At 33.0% G+C, this 17,483-nt stretch overlaps 1 protein-coding gene across 3 annotated transcripts in view; it reads left to right on the top strand.

Annotated features, from left to right (window-relative positions):
- Positions 1–4,189: 4,189 nt before the first annotated feature.
- LOC140050155 (uncharacterized) overlaps positions 4,190–17,483 on the top strand; it is a 41,269-nt gene continuing 27,975 nt past the window's right edge. For 2 of the 3 annotated variants that reach the window (XM_072095221.1, XM_072095224.1), the window contains exons 1-2: positions 4,190–4,359; positions 7,200–7,238. In XM_072095221.1, coding sequence (XP_071951322.1) covers positions 4,252–4,359; positions 7,200–7,238 — 147 coding nt within the window. In that variant the 5' untranslated portion in view covers positions 4,190–4,251. Of the gene's footprint in view, positions 4,360–7,199; positions 7,239–14,239; positions 14,397–17,483 lie in introns of those variants that run through there. The other variant, XM_072095223.1, reaches the window with a different exon arrangement.

Here is a 17,483-nt window from a genome sequence, read left to right as displayed (position 1 = left end):
CACTGTACTCAAGTGGACCCAATTTGGTACCAGGGAAGGACATTGATATAAAATAGAAATAAGTTACTGAATGTTAAAATCTTTTCGTATGTTAATACACTGTGCTCAAGTGGACCCAACTTAGAGCCAGTGGAGCACAGTGATATAAAATAGAAATAATTCACGGAATTTTATTATCTTTTCGTATGTTAATACACTGTGCTCAAGTGGACCCAACTTAGAGCCAGTGGAGCACAGTGATATAAAATAGAAATAAGTCACTGAATCTTAATATCTTTTCGTATTAAGCATATTTGAATACCTACCGGTATGGTACCATGTTCGACAATACAGTGTCACAAATCTCTATTAAAAAAAAAAAAATATCCGTCGAGGTTCGAACCCCAGCCGATAGCACTCAAAACTGAGCATTACCCGTTACGCCACCAAGTACATGACTGAAAAGCTGATAATAGTCAATTTATACGTGTATTACGTAATTGATCATTAAGTCATAAATATCCTATTAACCTTGCTAAAACCAAAATGATCAGTTAGCTCAGTCGTCTGAGCGTCGTGTTAACAACACGTATGTCGTGGGTTCGAGTCCCACGCTGGTCGGTGGAATAGAGTTAAGGCTATGCGAGCCACTGTGTTTGGGGTTCACAGATCAGACGTCCCCCCTTTCCACCACACATCATGAGGCGACAACATCAATGCATCTGGTGATGTGACAGGGCCTATAGTGCTGGCAGGGAGAGCACATTTACCATCTTTATTTTTTGGCTCACGCCAACTGCTTTGATGGTATAAATTTTATGTTTAGCGCCCTCAATTTATTTTAATGTTAAAAATGGGAATTCTCTTCGTTACGTGTTTAGAAGAGAATTAATTTTATCTCATCGTAGTTTGGTATGCCGTGCGTTTGTTATGCAAATGAGTGTGCACATGTGCTGTGGGAAAGATGGTATTGTTAGTTATTCGCGATCAACACACAACACTGTTCAATTTTTATTTTGTTAATCTTTTACATTATAATTATAATTCTACCGTTACACATTATAGTGTATTTTTAAATATCCGTTTCATAGGCCTACTGATATTATGTTGTGAATAAAAGTTTATGGCAGAATAAATAAATAAATAAATATGTTTTAAGCAGATCTTCGAAATTGAAGCATTTATGAAGTCGATTTTTTTCAAAACCCAAGCTAAAATTCGCATCTGGATAGTTGAAATTTAACATTATTATCAAAGGTGATATGATAAATCTAATTGTTTTCTAAATTATAGAAATATTAAAATTAGTAAGTAGGCTTTTGTGTGCTAGCTCTGTTTGTATTTCATAATTTGTTGAATTCCCGTGCATGTCTCACACTTAGGAAACAATCACCATTGTATGGCTGGTCCTAATGACTTTTATATTTCGTTTCATAATTTCTGGGGACTCAGCTTTCATTCTTAGCTCTACCTTAACTGGAGACTTAATATTTAATTTCATATTTCAATAATTTTTTTTTCAAAACTGTCTTTGCTCAGCCCCAATCATGGTGGGGTAGTGAAGACTCTTATATATCATGTTTCAAAATACAATAGGTGTCATTTCTAGGGACCTTGTAGCTATTTTAAACAGTTTGGTAAGCCCTGCGTTGTTATGCAAATGAGTTTGTGCAGGTTTAATGGGGAAGATGGTATTGTTAGTCCTACGCGGTGAACACGCCACAAAATTGAATTTAAAGGTTACATTTTGATTTTGTTTATCTTTATTAGAAATTCAAATCATGTAAAGATACAATTTTCCGGGCGGGAATCTAGAAACTCCCCTCCTTTAGTTTACAAAAGTAATCTCGAAAAGAACTCCATGTGGAAAAGAAGCCCACCCAAGAGTACTAAAAATGAAGGAGCACATGGGCCTCTTTTCAAGGTTTTATGGCAGTCTATTTAATGGAAAATAATGCCATGCAACTTTGTTTCTGATTTAAAAAAAGTTCCACTTGACATTTACAATCCTCAAAATATCTCTCTTTCAAAATAAAAGAAAAACATTATTCATTATTTTCCATTTAAAAAAAAAATTCACTGGCGCCAAATTGGGTCCACTTGAGCACAGTGTATTAACATACGAAAAGATTGAAACTTGAGTGACTTCATTTCTATTTCATATCACTGCTCCCCTGGTACCAAACTGTGTCCACTTAATTGAGCACAGTGTTTTATACGAAAAGATATTAAAATTTAGTGACTTTATTTCTATTTTATATCACTGTGTGGGGCCAAATTGGGTTCACTTAAGCACATTGTATTAACATACGAACAGATATTAAAATTTAGTGACTTTATTTCTATTTTATTTTTTTGTTAAACCTTATTTTGTGAGGGTGACCCTAAACAGCATATACAGACATTAAAAAAAAAACGTTGGGTTTTTTCTTTTGGGATAACATTTTTTTTTAGAGCAGACTTAAAATTATTTATTGTTACCTCATTTCTTAGTTTGGTGGGTAGCAAATTCAGGTATGTTGGTGCTCTATAGATGAAGCTGTTCTTAAAAGTTTCAGTTTTAGGGAAAGGGACGACAAATTTCCTCTCACTGACACTTCGGGTACATCGATGATTTGGAATTCTGGCAAGACGCAGGGCAAGGTATTCTGGAGCAAGACCATTTGCAGACCTTTAGGCAAGGCAGTTGTAGATGCATGCGATCTTGGACTGTATGAAGACTTAAGGTGTTGTAAATGTTAGTTGGTGTGAGAGGATGAGCTTTAAGGATATTAAATGCGAAGTGCTCTATTTTGAATGGTCTGTATTCGGTCAATATTCGATCTGATTCCCCAAACACTACATCAATAGTCAATGTGTGGGAGGATTATAGTGTTATAGAGGAGTATGGATGTGTGTTTATTAATGAAATGACCGAGTACGCGATACTAGATGGAGATGGACAAGCCCAGTTTGGAACGGAGTTTATTGACATGAAAAGAAAAAGATAAATTTGAATCAATGTGAATGCCAAGATGTTTCAGTTTGTGATATGGGTATATACAAAACGATATTAAAAGTAGTGACTTTTATTTCTATTTTATATCACTGTGCTACCCTGGTGCTAAATTGGGTCCACTTGAGCAGTTACCGTAGTACTATTTCTATTATTGAAGTTAATAAAGGCATAAATGGCGCTCCGTAGAGAAGTAGAGAGAGAATGCGCTCCCAGTCGTCAGAATGACGCTCTGAATATACCTCCTACGTTGGGGGGAAGCTGTCATATACTGTCGCCGTGTGTGTAAACAACAAAATATTTAATTGTCTTATATCATGATGATGGGGGCAGAGTTTTGATTATTTAGTATAAACAATAATAATAACAATTGTGTAAGTTTATAACAAATCAATTAATAATGATAGAACAGCAAAGCTAGCATATTTTTGGCTAATAAACCTCTAGCTAGGCCTAAATAGGCTAGTACACTAGCCTACTACTAGTAGTAGCCTAGGCTTAGCTTGGAGTAGGCCTAGTACTAGGCGAGGCCTAGTCTATGACTGAGAACTTTAGCTAAGTAAGAAACCTAGCTAGGTAGAGGGCCAGGCCTAGTCTCCTAGAAGAGGAGGAGGAGTAGACAAGTAGGCTTGGGCCTGGCACCAGGCAGTGAGTGGGGTGGAGGCAGGTGACATCCAGGCAAGGTCTGTAGTGTAACGTCAAATTTAGCAGAAAAAATACCTAATTGCGGAGGGCATGCACAACACAGGCCTACTACTAGCCTTTCATATAACTTTACAAGTAAAAATAAAAATGGACAATCTAGATCAATCAACAAACTTTAGCTAGCGATTGCTATTATATGCCACAAACCTTGCTTGGATGTTTTGTGCGCAATTTTTTGAAATTACGCAAGGAAATAATTGCCCAAGGAAATATTATTAGGGCAAGTTTCTTGCGCAATTTTAAATTGTGCAAGGAAATATTTGTTGAACACAAAATAATAGATTGATACGAAAAGTAGCGTAGTAGGCTTAGTTAAGCATAAAAAAAATGGGAAATCCAGTATTCACTGAACGGCAACATTAGGTCAAAACCCAATTTTGTTTCCTTTTTGTGGCGATATGGGCCTATACATGTGTACTGTATGTGTATCCATGTTTAGCATTATAGCACTCAAACTCCAGTTGAATCAATTTTTCTTTTTTTCATTATTAACTACTGGTAGAGCAACGATGGAGGAAGATGAGGTTGTTGATTTTAATGATGACAATAAAGACACGACAGATGCTGCTAATATGATGATTCCCAATGGAGATGTGGAATCTTTGTCCTTGACCCTTGAATGTCCAGATATACACGATATGAGGCAACAAAGGCTGGGTCGAACAAGAGCCGCTTTAAAGGTAAAGGCTAAATTCAGTGCCGATCAAGGCATGCGTTAACAGGGCAGATCCAAAGAGGAAGTGCTTGGGTTGTATTCAATTTCAGTTTCAATTTATTTCCACAATATAATAAAATACATACATAAATGCAATGAGGTGATTATGTGCGGGAGTGGGGGGCATATAAGTCATAAAGACTTTAAGTTTGACCCAGCCCAAGAAGAACTCCAACTTTCACCTACAGTTAAAATGACATCATTACTTTGATATTTATTTTGTTAAATTTAACATCAGGGCCAACAGAGACGAGTTCACTTCTAGGTTGGTCCTCGTTTGGTTGGTTGGTCCACACGTGTTAGTATCCGATCATCCATGGGCCCGATCGTCTGACAATCAAGGCATAGACCTAGTCTAACAAGGTTTGTTAGCCAACAAGAGGCTATGCTGTTCTAATCCCAACAAAAAGCTTGAGATAGGCTGCCCAACAAACAGAAACATACAATGTAAAATTAAGATATGATGAGATATGATTTATTTTCATACAGTATGCAATAAAATTTACTTGGATTTTGGGTTGTTGACACTATATATAAATAATAGGGAATTATCATTACATAAAGAAAGTATAAGAGATTATAGATTAACCTAAAAATGTGGGCTAGAGTTACTACAAAGGATTTGGTAGGCGGTGCCTTTATTTCAATCCTCGAGTGTATAGCTACAGTATAATATTGAGACAACCAATATTTTCTTTTTTGATAAATACTGTATGTATGCCACCAGGAAAAAAGTCTATGTCATCAAGAAAGGATGTTAATGTGGCAAGCAAAAGGTGTAAAAATATTGATTATTAAACAGACCTGTGAAATTAATTAAAAAGATCAAAGAGATTTGATGAGATTAGTTAGGATTTAGCAACACCTGCAAATCGATGTTATTGACTTGTACAGACTTACTATAAATTAATTTACTGAAATATTTGAGTTTGACAGGGAAATGGCAAGTTTGTGGGAATATTAGTGATGTAGATCTCAAATTAAAGACTTTTTGTCAGTCTTCTCCTTCATGAAGAACTCCATTTTGAAATTAGTCCTCTAGCCAATCTACAACTACCTCGGTGGTATCCTTGATATAACCTCACATAATAATCAATCACTAGATTATATAATTTCCATGAAAAAAAACAAAGGTTGTTTACAGTAATATTGTGTTTGCACTACTTCTATTTCATGCCTAACTTACCTGGATAAACCAACAATAGCCTCTCTCTCTGAAGAGGGGAATACATTATGAATAGATGAACACTAATATACATTAAAATATCACATCCCGTCGGAAAATGGTATAGAAAATGGTATAGAAAATGATGACGATGTTAACTGGGTGTGTTGAGGTCACTTTGGTAATGGACTATACCATTATCTGAAATGGGTATATATATATATTGTTATTTTCGAATGTATTCCTTTATTCGGGAGAGAGACTAATGTTGGTTTATCCAGGTAAGCGGCACTCAGAGACTACAAACACCACTGTTCATTTATCTAAATCTTGAATTCGTATTAAATTAAAAAAAATTTTTTTTAAAGTATTCATTAGTACAGTAGTTGACCTATCTGAGTTTTGTCTGTTTTAATGAAGACTGAATGACTCGTAATGGAAGCAAATTAGTTTTAACCTTTTATTAAAAATTAAGAATTTGTGTTTGCTAATGATGTGTTAGAGTTGTGGAGGTAAATGATGAGAATGATGATAAAGACAATTTGTGATGTTGATGAAGTCAAAGATTGTCTTGTTCAGCGACCATGGCCAGAGTGTCCATGGCACTGAACACAAAAAATGAAGATGAATAAAATCAGACTTTGACTTTGATTGGCCATTTTCTATTTTTGTTTAAAATAAAGTTAATCACTTAGAACTGTAGAAAGAAAACGAAAAAAATAATTTTTTCATTTATAAAAAGACAAAATAAACGGTTAAATTCAACCAAAAATCGGTTGGCTGGCACTGCAGCCTATTTTACTATTTTGTTACTTTAAATTGCAGATTGTTAATTTTTTTCAATCCTATTTTTGGTCAAAGTGGAAAAAATTATGTGACATTAAAATGGCATGTTAAAAAAATGTAAAAAAATACTTTTCACGAGAAAGAATATACAGTATCTTAAGCTCTGTCTACACTATCAAACTTTATGTGACAAAAAATGTGATGTGCCCATATATGGACATGATGATGTCATATCACTAACATATTTGATAATATCACTACCATATTTGTGCACATCACACTTTTTTGTCAAACTATTTTGATAGTGTAGGCAGATCTTTAAATTGGTTATAAAATATGTAGGTTGTTGAAGCAGCGACGTGTGCGTCAGGCAAGCTGGCATAATTAATGTATCTGAGTCATTAATCAAATCTGCTCGCTCCACTACCTCAGTAATGCTGACAATTAAATTGACCTACTCCGTAACACGTTAACACTTGCCAAGTCGCTTCTTTTCGGATGCTTTCTCATACTCATTCTAGATTTTATTAACTTCTTCTCATCTCAACGGACAGTGTAAACATATATTGCCTATTACACTTAACATTTGAGCAGTAGAATTTGTAGTTTGAACATTGACCACTTGCAGTGCTCGATTGCCATCGATTGATGCATCAGAGCTGAGTATAATATTTGGAACGTACCATTTTGACAAACATTTGGCATACACAGTTGATCAACCTACAAGTATTATTTGCTTGCTGTTTCATATGCATTCGATTGTTGACAGTACGTTGGAATTGTGTTTAATTACTGCAGTAGTACTGCAGTAGTAGTAGTAGCTATCAATCATGGATTTTGTTCTTTACTTACAGGCGTTGGACCCTGTGTTGGCTCGCTCCGTGCTACCAAAGGTAACTTATTTTGAATACTTTTTTATTCCTGTACATCACAATTTTCTTTTTTGTGTCTGTATCTTAGTCACACATTTACCAAGCATCTACTGTACTAATATTATAATAAAAATATTATATAATGGGCTGTTTATAAACAGTTAAATTCACAGTTCACTATTTCATTGTAAATGAAGGATTCAATAAAAAAAAATGTTTAATTTCAAACAAAACAATAATTGAAAGTTATTTCGTTACTAGTATAAGCTGACTCTAGTTTTAAACCTCCTACACCTCTCATCCCCACCCCCTATTTCCCAACACATTCAAAGTGATTTATTTTCAATGTTCGGTTGTACTGATATAGACTGACCCTCAACATTTTCTCGGATCCTGTCCCAATTTTGTGTTGTATAGTAAGGTAAAGCTAAATATCTTCTCTCCATTAAAACTTTCTCGGATGTTTGTTTTTTTCAACTTTATCAGTAAACAATTCTTACAAGTTTTTTAAAGAATGTAACTGTCATTACTGTACATGTCATCATCAGGGTCTACTCCTAGTAAATTAATTCCTTTCCTTCCTAAATTAGGTCTTCAAATGCCTTTTAAAAGGCTATCATGCTTTTGCAATTTATAAATGAAAATATTAACATTTAGATAAATTCATTTCTGTTAAAAGGGTAGACCTAAACCATTGAATACTAAATACTATGATATAACTAAAGTAGGTGAAGTCATTGACAATGTTTTTTAGCATTAGCAGCATTAGTATGCATATAGTACAGTATAACCACTCTGATTGAGGAAGTGGTCGAAGAATAAATTTTAACAAATTTAATCCTTTTTTCCATTTAACGTTAATATAAATAGAATGTTTCAGGTGATATTTTGTTAAGGTCTTATGCTCTGTCAAATAAATGTGTGAATTGCCTAAATAGGGTAGTGATATGACATCATCATGTCCATATATGGGCACACCACATTTTTTTCACACACAATTTGATAGTGTAGACAGAGCAAGATTTACTTACTTACAGTAGATTTTGTTAGTTAATTATTGTGTCACTAAACTTGTTGGTTCCAGTCTAGCTGTTGAAATTTGGTTTATTATGAAAATTCCCTTTTTAAAAAAAATTGTAAGCAAATTGAATATTTTTAAAAGCTTTAAACTGCAACATTAAACTATGGCACTTAAAGTGTGTCTTGATTCTTAACAAAATAGTTTTCTATAAATTATATGTCAGTCTTACGATACTTCTCTTTCTTGATCATGTTACGTAAAATTTACTTCAATAAATTGATTTTCTGTATTGGTAGCGCATTTATAGAATTCCAATAAACTTATTGTAATTCGAAACATTTTTTTTTGCAGAAAAAATATTTTTTTCTTTCTTCATTATGATTTTATATTGGAACGACATTTAAGATTGTGGTGTGGTTGTCTAAGAATGTTGTTAAGTAAGTTAGAAATGTATAGGATATAGCATTTGATTTAGTCTAGTGCTTTAAAAAATAAAATATGATTTAGTAATGGAAAGTAAATAATATAACATGTATGACATGAGTATAATCCCATACTCGAGTATTATCCCATACTCAAGTATAATCCCATACTCTAGTATTATCCCATACTCAAGTATAATCCCATACTCTAGTATAATCCCAAACATGAAGATAATCCCATACACAAGTATAATCCAATACTTGAGTACAATCCCATCCTCTAGTATAATCCCATACTCTAGTATAATCCCATACTCTAGTACAATCCCATACTCGAGTATAATCTCATACACAAGTATATCCATACTCTAGTATAATCCATACATGAGTTTCCATACTCTAGTATAATCCCATACTCTAGTGAAATCCCATACTCTAGTACAATCCCATACTCTAGTACAATCCCATACTCTAGTACAATCCCATACTCTAGTAAAATCCCATACTCTAGTATAATCCCATACTCTAGTATAATGCCATATTCTAGTATAATCCCATACATGAGTATCTCCATACTCTAGTATCATTTTATACTCTAGAATAATCCCATGCTTGAGTATATCCCACCTAATTTGACTAAATTCAGACACAATGCTTTGATAAATCCATTGCAAATACAGTATATCCAAATATAATATAAAGGCTCCCTGGGATGGGACTACACTCCAAACTTAAAGGAACCAATCAATTTCTATGATTTCCAGATACAGTACACCTCCCTCCCTCCATCCCATACTGTAGAACATTAATATAAAATCACAAATATGATTTAGTAATGTTCTACTTTTTTTAAATAGCCACTGTGTGAGTCTCATAAAATGATGGTATTGTTTTAGACCATTGATTGACTAGACCTAGTTTTCAGGCTTATAACAGCATCCTAGAGGCGATCGTTGACAGATCTGTACCACCTGCAAGAGACACAGCATTCAACATGTTCCCACAAGGAACTCAATATATTAATATCCTCTATGATCTAAAAAATGCTTTATTTTATTCGAACAGTAGTTCTTATAGTATACATTGTGATCTATATTATTTGGAAAAATAATTCTAATACTATACATTGTGATCTATATTCTTTAGTTTTATCTGCTTTATCTGTTATGAAGAAAAATGATTCTACTGCAGTTACTGCAGTAACATTTTTATGTATGCATAAACCTCTACATTGAAACAAGCTAAAATCATATTGCAGTGAAAAAATGTAGTTACTGCAGTAAACTGCAGTAGAGTAAATGATCTGATCCCTTAGATTTGTATATTCAGTATCAGTAATTGTCCTGAGAGCTGTTTGGAACCTGCACAATTTATAAAGCATTCAATGAACAATTAATACCGATAAAATTAAAATAATCGTCAAAAATATGAACGAAATAGTGAAATTTAAAGCAACATGTGCGGATATAAATTACTTGTTTATTTTCTGTAATGATTTTGCATCGCAGATCATTCCATCGCTTACAGGAGCTGTCATTACGACCAAATGTTCTCGTACATCAAATGAAAGAAACATTAATCGTAAAGTTTATATTTATAAGATTTAGACAACAATACCTCCTGGGATCCCTTAGTAACCCCCCTCCCTCAAGGGACGTACATTTTATTTATTGAGCTGCGAGTTGTTATTATTCCTACGTCATGCCTCCCCTTGGTGATTTACAACAGGTATTATAATAAGATTATTCATAATTTATTTCATGCAACAAACATACCTTGTAGAATCATAAATCGCATGGTGGATTCCATTAATGATGTATACTGTGAACCATCAATCATTCACAAACAACATGCCGCTCGTTCCGTAAACGAGTCAAGTTTTGAAGATGACTACAATAAATGTCCTAATATTGAATACTAATGTAACATGTACTGAAAAATCATGTTTATAAATAATAGAATTTGAGGTAGTTACCAACTGAGAAAAAGGAAATGCATGAGAGATGATTGATCTGAGCGGTTAAAGCTTTGTCTACACTATCAAACTTTATGTGACAAAAAAATGTGATGTGCCCATGGACAGGATGATGTCATATCACTACTATATTTGGGTATATCACTACCATATTTTGGCCCATCACACTTTTTTTGTCAAAATAGTTTGATAGTGTAGACAGAGCTTAAGGCAGGGCAACCCAAATCATAACTTTACTCATGTGCACTTTAAATAGCTTAGGGCATCTTTCGAAAAAGACCCCATAGTTCTGGTAATCTCAGTCTTTTCAAAAGGATGGCTGATTTTTTTTTTTTGTGATCTCGGATCCATTACACTACAGCCAACGACACGAGGATTGAGATCATCTGGGATGTGTCCACTTGATATGACAGCGTGTTTTGTTTGCTATCAACACTATCAAACTTTATGTGACAAAAAAAATGTGATGTGTCCATATATATATCATATCACTGCCATATTTTGGCATCACTACCATATTTAGGCACATCACACTTTTTTTTCGAACTAGTTTAAAAGTGTAGACAGAGCTTTAGACATTATATCTTATTCATCAGTCAGTCTGTCATCAATCTTCTACTGTGCTTGTAAACATCCCAAACATTATTATTTTATTTTAGATAATTTATTTAGAAATGCATGATTTATTTGAAATAGATCTTTTTCCAAAAATGTCATTAAAATGTATTCACTGTGCTGAAAGAAGGTGAGAAGTGTTAATGTGTTGATAACACTCTATGAAAATGATGTGTCTTGGTGGCCTAGTTTGTGTCAAACTTACCTGGATAAACCAAATACACCTATTTGTTGTCCACAAACCGTAACTTCAATTGGAAACACTCCAACTTTTTTCATTTATAGTTTTGAGAAATTAAAAATGCTTTTAGCGAGTGAGTGGCCGAGCGGTTTAGACAGTGGGACTGTAATTTACGTAGCCATTATAACTAATACATCACAGCCACTGATCATAACCGGGTCGCCCAGTATAAATAATAATTGATTCAATTTAATGAAGAGATCTGCTATTTATCATGGCACAAAAGGTTTGTAAACTGTGTCACAGTGAATTGCACAGTAAATCTACAGTGGTCAATGTACAGTAAGTACAGTACATTCTGTTTATAATAAAATAAGTTTACATTACACTTTAAAAGTACCACGACGTCTCCTTCGGGAGAAAGTAATCTTCATTCGAAACCTGTCTGCTCGTACACTGTAGTTACTAATTCTGTTTATAATAAATTGTGATTGCGATATTCACCGTAGATAGAAGCCCTTATACGTGGTATGAGAGTATTTAAAAGTATTTTGACATTTCAGATCTGCGTACTAATAACTACTGTATACTGTACTCCTCCAAAAAAATTAATTTTCTCTTGAATTTCATAGAGTACTATCAATACTGTACTTAAATGTTCTGAAATACTGTACTTTGGATTTATAGTACCTCACAGATGGTATTAATTTTATCAATTACATTTTTTTTTTTTTTTTATCTTGGTTAAGGGCTTATCAAGCTAGTAGTATAAATAATTTTTGTTTTATTTCAAAAAGAGTCAAAAAAGGAAAGCATAATTAATGTTTTTTAGAATATTTAATGTATTACATCAATTTTAAATTTTGATATTAATGAGGTATGTTTTGGCCATGAACAAAATCATTGTAACTTAGTAATTTGATTTGAACCAAAGATTTGTAAGCATGTATTGTTAACCACAAGATTCAATATACCTCTATTTTCAACGTCCATTTCATAATTTGTTTTTCCAGTGGAATTAGATAGGCTTTACGTAAGTAGCTCATTTTGTGCAAAATATTAGACTACTCAGAGGTGACCTTAAACCTGTATTAGTAGGGTAATTATTAAAGATAGTTTATCTAGCTGTATATTACCATAACCAGCGACGGTCTACCGCTACAATAATGAAGTTAGATATGCTCGCTACTTAAAGATCTTCGTCTAATGGCCGTTCACATAATTTTTATTTTGTGGGAAGGTTGCCAAAAAAAACACAGAGATGGCTAGTAGATAATGATAAAAAAAAATTTAAGTTATTTGGCGTCAGTAGAAAATATAAACGTTGCAGTCCAGACATCACCAATAAATTAAAAGTATTAATGTGAATATTCTGAAATTTTTTGACCTGTGACCTCCGATGTAATTGCAATAATTGCTAAGCTTTGCAATAAATCTACAAGTGATAACATTTAAGCTAGATAGCAATTATTGTTAATAGCAATGTATTTTTTTTATTAGCAATGTATTTTTAATAGGTCTTTATTTAACAGTAAATGAAGATGATTTGAGCATCAAATATTTTAAGTATATTCTGATTTCTGATAATTGTACTTTTTATGCAGTAATTAGAAAATTTAATACAAAAACAATTAATAGTTAGCAGCTTAAACAGTTTGTTTGGACCCATTTTGAAAAATAAATATAATCATAAACATAATAGATTTTAATAACCATTTCATTTCATTTTTATTAGAAAATAATATTCTAAACTTATCAATACTTCATTTTGTGTAATGATATTAAAATATAAATATTTATATATTTTAGTGTATGCATGCATTTCTAGGTGTTTGTTGAATGCTAACAAAACAAATTACCGTATGCATATTTTCATAAGGATTTAAATTTGTTTGCTGCCCTCTATGTAGTAATAAATCTTTTTGCAATAAGGGTCTGTCTCAGAAACTCTACCAAAAGCATCTTCTCATAATCTTGCTACAACCTGTACAGTATTAGCATACTACTGTCTTTGCATTGAATAACACATGTATTGTACATCAACCTGTAGGTACTAACTGATTATTTATATAACAACGCATTGTTGAATGTAGACTTCAAACAGAATTTCTATGTTTTTTTTTTCTTAAAACAAATGACAAAAATGATACTTGACTTGATAGTTCAGAAAGAAAAAGAAAGAAAATATTGCAGCTTAATTGTGAAATGTTATGAAGAACTTTACGCAATGTTTACATCTTTTTTAAGTATTTGGATTCAAAACAAAACAGAAATATTTAAAACAAATTAAATCTATATAATAATAACTTTATTTGGATTGAAGCTTTTGCGGCACAAATCATCCTAAATATCAAAATTACAAAACCATTATCAAAAGTACAATATAAAACAATATAAATAAACAAGAAAAACATTAAAAATTTACAGTAAATTAGTATTGAGAATAGTGAAGCGTAAAATCTATGTCCGGTTGACACAAATGGTTGTACTCAAAATAATCATAATAATGAAGTAATAATATTAAAAAGGAAATTTAAATTTTCAATATTCATTATTATTATAGGCCCCATTATTATGTTTTTTGAATCATTATCAGTATTGCCAATAAAAATTGTTTTACACAAATTTATTGCAGATGGATAAAACATCAGATTTATTAATTATTTTATTATTTATTAAATTAATAATTAAAATTTGAAATCTTTTCTTAAATTTTAATTCCATGTAACCTGTGTGAAACTATTAAATTATGTTATACTGTACACAGTGCTGTGTACTGTATTCGTCTTTCATAATCATACTATCCACATATTCATGAGTAATGAACCTTGACCTAAAATTGATGACCCATGACCATTTATTTTTCCACTGAATAACATCAACTCAGTGTGACAGATGTCTAGAATGCAGTTTATACACTGCGGACAAGCCTTCATGCTGTAATTAACAATAACATCATTTATAGGTAAGATTGTAAGATACCTTTTATTTGTCATGGTTATTTTACATTTTGAATTACCTTTCTGTCGTAGATAGGAAGATTAGAATGGCATAACTGTCTAGTTGTAGGCTGCTACAGCAGATTGAAAATAATTTCACTATAAGATAAAAATTATATATTTAAATATATCCATCAAATAAATTCACTAACTTGTTTTGTGTAAAGCAGAAAAGCCTTAATTAGTAGAGAGACCTCAAGAGGTCAATCAAATTATGAAAGGGTGAAGAATAAACTCAATCAATGGGTGGAGAAACATGGGATAGAGAAAGAACTCATCAAGGGGTGGAGAAAAAAATGTCACGGGGTAAAGATAGACCTTAATGGGTGGAAAAAAGCATCATTAGGAAAAAGATTTCAATTAAATGAGGGTCAAACTCATCCACAGGGTGAAGAAAGGCCTTGAGGAGTGGCGGCGGCGGTGGATGGCCTCGAGGAGTGGCGGTACAATTAGGCAAGGGGAGGCAGTGGTGGAAGGCCTTGAGGGGTGGACAATCATTAAACCTATGTATTCTGATTACTATTGAGGATCTCAATACGATACTGTCAGTGACGTACTGAGATTCCCTCATGAATCCTTTATTGCCCCAAGCATGATGACATGTAGAAACACTATCACCAATTCTTTTGGGTAACAAGTGCTAGTATAAATATGCTATTTAAATCGTAATTTAGTATGACTGTAATTAATTGCACGATTGCATAATTGTTATATTTTGATTGTGACGCATCTAAATTGCCTCTTCCCAAAGGACCTAAAAAAAGTGTAATGTGTCCAAATATGGTAGTGATATATGCTCAAATATAGTAGTGACATGATGTCCATATATGGGCACATCACATTTTTTTGTCACATAAAGTTTGATAGTGTAGGCAAGGCTTGAGGTTGAAATATAAAAAAATAATGATTTATTCAACAGAAACACACCACCCAAGGCAAGACCTTTATTATCATCAACGACAACGCTGGCTTGTAAACTCTAATGTAGCGCCCTACTTATCAAAGTCTTTTACTTTACTAGTGTAAACATTGTTAATTTATCGTGGAAACCAATTGTTGACACAGTTTGTTTACTAATAATGATAATTTGCTACTGATAATGTATATATAATTTTTTGCTAATACAATTAGTAAGCACCGTAAACAGTTAGCATTGGTCAGCTGTTTCTTAAATGCTCATTTTTATGCAGTGCTATGCACACTGGCGTACCCCCACGTCCAAATTCATTTTGTAAGTGACTCTGTGCGTTGTTCTCGTGTTACTGTCAATTAATTAGTTATCCGCTTGGTATACCAAGCGGATAACTCCTTGTTATTGTACGAGATCAACATTTTTTTTCTGTATTATTAGTTATCCGCATTGAGCGGATAACTCCTTGTAATCGTCCTGGATCTTTTTCTGCTTCTTTCTTTCTCCCCCATTTTTGTGCAGAACGTATCTCAAAAACTTGTAAACATAACATTTCCTAACTTTGTCAACATATGGGCATTTACGTGAAGTTGTGCACCTCCTATTTTTGAATGACGTCGGAGTTGCGCAACATGACTTACGCGCGATTTTATGATTTTTTATGATTGATCATAGACTAAAAACCAAGCATAATTTTGTTTTGACACTTTGTGAAAATTTAAGTCATATCAGGGGCAAACTTTTTGTGGATTAAAAATGGCACGTTTTACAAGAAGTTACGCGCGCACGCGTATTTAAAATTTCAAATTGCGCAAAATTAATTTCTAATCAACTTTTTACGCAATTCATGACATTTTGCGCATGTAAAAAATTCCCACGTGCGCGCAAATTTTTACGCGCGCGGTGGCGAACGTAGCGCTAAAACGTCTTTTTTTTGCGTGAATTATGTTTTATAAGCCTTTTATAGTAATTTGCTCAATTTTTATACAATTTCTACTTAAAATTACGTCATACGAGCACGTCGAATTGTTCAATTTGCACGCCTTTATAATGAAAAAGTTCAACAATTTGTCAAAATTATGCCTTTTTTTAAACAGTCATAGATTCTAAACTACGAGGTAAACTTTTTTTTAATTACATATTCTGGAAGTTGATGAGTTGTAGATATCGGATCATGAATCAATATGGCTAACCGGACATTGTGACGTCATCGTATGGCCACACGAATGTAAAATATAGGATTTTTGTCTCTTTCGTTATTGCTCATCACATTCAACAGAGCGCATCTCGCTTATACGTATTCCATTTCCCCCGAGATTTTAATATTGTCTCCGTCAATCAACTATCTTTCGCATGAGTTAAATATATTTTAATTTTTCTAACGTCATCATGTCTAAAAATGTAAATAACGTGGGTCACATATTTTCATCTTTACAGTAAATTTCAATCTGTTATAGCTCGTCAGAATAAAAAGTGATAATCATGATTACAACGTTTTCTGGAAGCTATTAGATTGTAGATACGAATTCATGTAAACATTTTGCCAATCGGATGTTCTGACGTCATCATATGGCCAGTTGAATAAAAAAAGTCGTATTTTCATATTTTACGTAATAGTTCATCACATTTAAAAGGGCGCGCATCTATATTTTACGTATTCAAATTTCTTCTACACTTTAATATGTTGTTCCTGAGATAATTTTTTTCCGAAATTGCTATCTAAGTGTTCCATTTTGATACCGTCGCCATGTTAAAAATTTGAATAAATGGCGGGTCCAGTAATTTCACCTATTCTACACTGTATATATGTATACAGATTATACTGTTTGCACTGTATATACTATATGACACAAAATTGACAAAATTCAGCACTAACAGCATATCATATTCTTCAGTTCTTGTCATAATGCCATAATCTTTATCTGTGTGCAATATTCCAACGTATGACGTGCACGTGGCGTTTGTCGTGGTGCGGATAACTAACTCGTCAAAGTGACGAGTTTCATGTCTAGTACTTCTTTCTTTCTGTCATTTTTGTGCGTCGCGTTTCTCTAAAACGTGTAAACAGAACATATCGTAACTTTGTCAACATATTGGCATTTACGTGAACTTGTGCACCTCCTATTTTTGAATGATGTCAGAG

The sequence above is a fragment of the Antedon mediterranea genome, chromosome 5 (genome assembly GCF_964355755.1).
Source record: "Antedon mediterranea chromosome 5, ecAntMedi1.1, whole genome shotgun sequence".
NCBI lineage: Eukaryota > Metazoa > Echinodermata > Crinoidea > Comatulida > Antedonidae > Antedon > Antedon mediterranea.
Note: the sequence above shows the minus strand (reverse complement) of the source record. Positions and strands in the feature narration are given on the sequence as shown.